Raw genomic sequence first — 3,774 nt, forward strand, 5'->3', positions numbered from 1 at the left:
GCACAGCAGTGAATTGGATTAAAAACAAAAGTGAAAAAGAGAAAACCCACAAGCATGTAATGACTGAACTGGCAGAAGTCAATGTAGAAATTGTGTCTGGGTGATAGCACAGCGGGTAGGGCATTTGCTTTGCATGTGGCTGACCCGGGTTCAATTTCCAGCATCCCATAAGGTCCCAAGAGCACCTCCAGGAGTAATTTCTGAGTGCATGAGCCAGGAATAACCCTGGTGCATCTCTGGGTGTGACCCAAAAAGACAACAACAACAAAAAAGAGTCAATGTAGAAAGGGAGAGTGGAAAAGATGTAAGAGTGGGGACATAAAGAGATATGGGGCAAAAAGAAAGAGAGAGAGAGAGAGCCAAAAATACCATTATACATTTCTCCATTTTCTATAGAGAAAGAATGACATTAAATCTCCAAATACATTTTCACAAAGGTAAATGAGCAAATAAAAGTATTTTCACATTCCTGGAAGAAGTTGGGGTGGCGAATGGCGGGTCTAGAAGTGGGGGTGGGACATACCAGTGAGAAGGAGTCAGAGCAGATCTGGCCTCGGATTTTTGCTCATGCTGTTATCCGTTTCTCCTTTGTGGAACTGTGTGGAACTTCTGGAGTCCAGCCCCCACTTTCTTTTATACCTCTATCAACAGGAGGTGGATTCATTGATAGAATAAGAGTCAAGACAGGCAGTCTGCCTTAATTACAAAGCACAACTCAACTCTAATGAAAGAAAATTTTCAGGGATAATAATATAAATAAGAGTCATTCTTATATAGGTTCTAGGAGTAAGATAAACATTTTGAATCTTGTAACAAATATATAAGATGATGGAGATATTGCCAGTTGGGGGAGGAAGAAAATAAGTCCAAGACTCCTACAAGGTTTCCAGGATGATTAGTAATGGGTCAAACAAAGGCTCACAATTTAAGGCTAAATTACAAGTCCTGTGCTTTTCCTCTTTGAATCAAGATGAAAAAAGGTTCTTAGAAGATGAACCAAAACTTGCAACAAAACTGCTCTTTCTGGGGTAATGTTCTTGCCACAAGACAATAGCTCGTGAGCGGTGAATATTTGTAACTTTTAAAGACCAATTCGAACACTTATTATTGCAAGACATTTAGTGTTATATTGCCCATCAAGTAGAACACTAGCCTTTTCCTTAAAAATCAGAGTAAATTGCTTAGTTTTAAAATTTATTGGTTCCGCATGATTTGCCCCAAAACAAATCCACAGAGGAAGAGCCTATACATGAACTCCCTCTTTCTCTTGCTCTCTCTCTCTCTCTCTCTCTCTCTTTCTTGCTCTCTGTCCTCCCTCCTCCTCTCCATGCTCCAAATAAACATCAAAGCTAATGAAAAGTCATTCCCCTTGTCACTCCCTCTTACGAACCAAACAACGCCTCCCTAACCTCTTCACTGCTGCCTGCATCTCCTGGTTCCTCAGGGTATAGATCATGGGATTGAGCATGGGGGTCATGACTGTATGACTGATAGACACAGCTTTGTCCATGGCAAAAGGGGTAAAAGGCCGGGCATAAAGGTAAATACTTGGAATGAAGATCATAGACACCACAATGATGTGGGAGGTACACGTCGAAGCTGCCTTCTTTCTCGCCTGCTCTGAGTGGGACCTCAGCAACACTAGAATGACCGAGTAGGAAATCAGGAGAAGAATGAACCAGATGACATCCAGCATCCCACTGTTGGAAATGATAAGGAACTCCAAGACAGAAGTGTCTGTGCAGGCAAGTCTCAGCACTTGAGGCACATCACAGTAGAAGTTATCCAGGGTGTTGGGGCCACAGAAAGGCAGAGGGAGCAACAGAGCCAACTGGGTTATGGAATGAACAAAACCTCCCACCCAGCCAGCCAGCACCAGCCCCATACAAAGCTGAGTGTTCATGATGGTGACATAGTGCAGGGGCCGAGAGATGGCCACCAGGCGGTCATAGGCCATCACTGAGAGGAAGAAGACCATGGAACCCCCCAGAAAGTGGAAGAAGAAAATCTGGGTCATGCAGCCCTGGTAGGAGATGGTCTTCTTCTCAGATAGGAAGTCCACCAACATCTTTGGGGCCGTGACAGAGGAGAAACAGAGGTCTATAACAGCCAGGTTTCGGAGCAGGAAGTACATGGGTGTGTGGAGCCGGGAGTCTGAGGTCACTGCCACCATGATGAGGATGTTTCCCACCACAGTAGTTGTGTAAACAGACAGGAACACCAGAAACAGGAAAAGCTGCATCTCTGGAGTCTGTGAGAGTCCCAGGAAGACGAATTCTGAAATCCACGTGAGGTTCCCTTGGTCCATGGTGTTCTCCCCATACACCTATAGAGAACAATCCACAGACATAGATGCATGAAGTCACCAAAGTGTCCTGTTAGACAGACATATGGTCCAGAACTACATGGCCCAGACCCATCTGAGGGGCCTCCTCATGGGGAACCATAGCACCAGCTATGAACTTCTCTCTGGACAGTGTCCCTCTTAGAGCAGGGATTTACAGTTATGGGAAATCTGAAAGTCACTCAGAGACATGTGCAACCTTTAAGACTCCGTGCAATGCACTGTGCTGATGGGGAAACCCTTGGGGTCCTACAGAACCAGAGTCAAATTTCAGATCTTCTATTTCCTTGATATCTGGCCTTGAGTAAATTATTTAGTATCTCCAAGTCTCAGTGTACACATCTGTATGTGTGAATAAAAATATTTCTGTGTGAAATTTCTGATTGTTTAATAAGAATAGCACATACAATTCCTACAACAGTGCCAGACTAATACATGGCAGTGTTTATCAATGCTCAGAGTCAGTACATAAGAAGTTCCTTTTATTCACTGGGTGATGAATAGCTATCAGGTGTTTAGGTACATGCAGAGGAGTCTCAGCTGGATACCTGGAGCATTAAATATCTCCTCCCTCCACCACCGAAATTGTTGTTTCATAGGAGAGGCTCTCCAGAGCATATGTGGAGGCCAAAGAAAGCAGGATAAGGGAATTTCATGGATGAAAAATATATTGTCTGGAGATGATTTAGAGTCCTCTAGAGGACAATGATATCAAGTTCCTGGGTAGAAAAGAAAGAAAAATGTTGAAAAAAAAAAGAAAAAGAAAAGAAAGAAAATGAAAAGAGGAGAAAGTAAATGAAATAAAGAAATGATTTTAGGTAACTTGCAAGGAAAGAGTGGGAAATGATAAGATGGGAGAAGCCAGGGAAGGGAACGAAGACAAAGGTGAGGGGATAGAGGGTGACAGGGTGGAGGCAAGTGGCCTCCCCTTCCCCTGCCCAGTCCCAGGCTCCCATCCCCTCTCACCTGCCTATTGAAATCCGTGGTCTGAGATATGTTTTTTTTGTCTTTCACTCCCATTGGCTACTACGCCAGTCCACCTGTGACACAGCTCACCCTGAGACCTTCCACAGCTCCCATCTGATCCATGCCTCTCTCACTTACGTCTGTATTAATGCTCACTAGTGCTCCTACTGTAGAAACACCTACAGTACTTTGTGAATCAAATCAGGGTAAAAATTAATATCTACATGTTTGCCTCAAAGCCCAAGATATATCACACAAGTCTGTAAAACAGAATCTCCTTCGGGCTCTTACAAACTATGAATTTCCGAAAGCATTATAGTTTACAAAACACGCCACCTATTTCTTCATTTACTAAGATTCTGATCTCTTATCACCTCAGTCTTCTATGTCACTGAGATACTGTGACTTATGATAAGAAATATATATATATATATTTGATATTTATCCCATTTCTATCTCTGAGC

The 3,774-nt window shown here is 43.2% G+C and overlaps 1 protein-coding gene across 1 annotated transcript; it reads right to left on the minus strand.

Moving 5' to 3' along the window:
* Positions 1 to 1,372: 1,372 nt before the first annotated feature.
* Positions 1,373 to 2,308, minus strand: LOC130035945 (olfactory receptor 4D2-like). Its single transcript, XM_056127885.1, has one exon. The coding sequence runs from the start codon at positions 2,306 to 2,308 to the stop codon at positions 1,373 to 1,375; it is 936 nt and encodes a 311-aa protein (XP_055983860.1).
* Between the last annotated feature and the right edge of the window lie 1,466 nt (positions 2,309 to 3,774).

The sequence above is a fragment of the Sorex fumeus genome, unplaced genomic scaffold (assembly GCF_029834395.1).
Source record: "Sorex fumeus unplaced genomic scaffold, SorFum_2.1 ptg000063l, whole genome shotgun sequence".
Taxonomy (NCBI): domain Eukaryota; kingdom Metazoa; phylum Chordata; class Mammalia; order Eulipotyphla; family Soricidae; genus Sorex; species Sorex fumeus.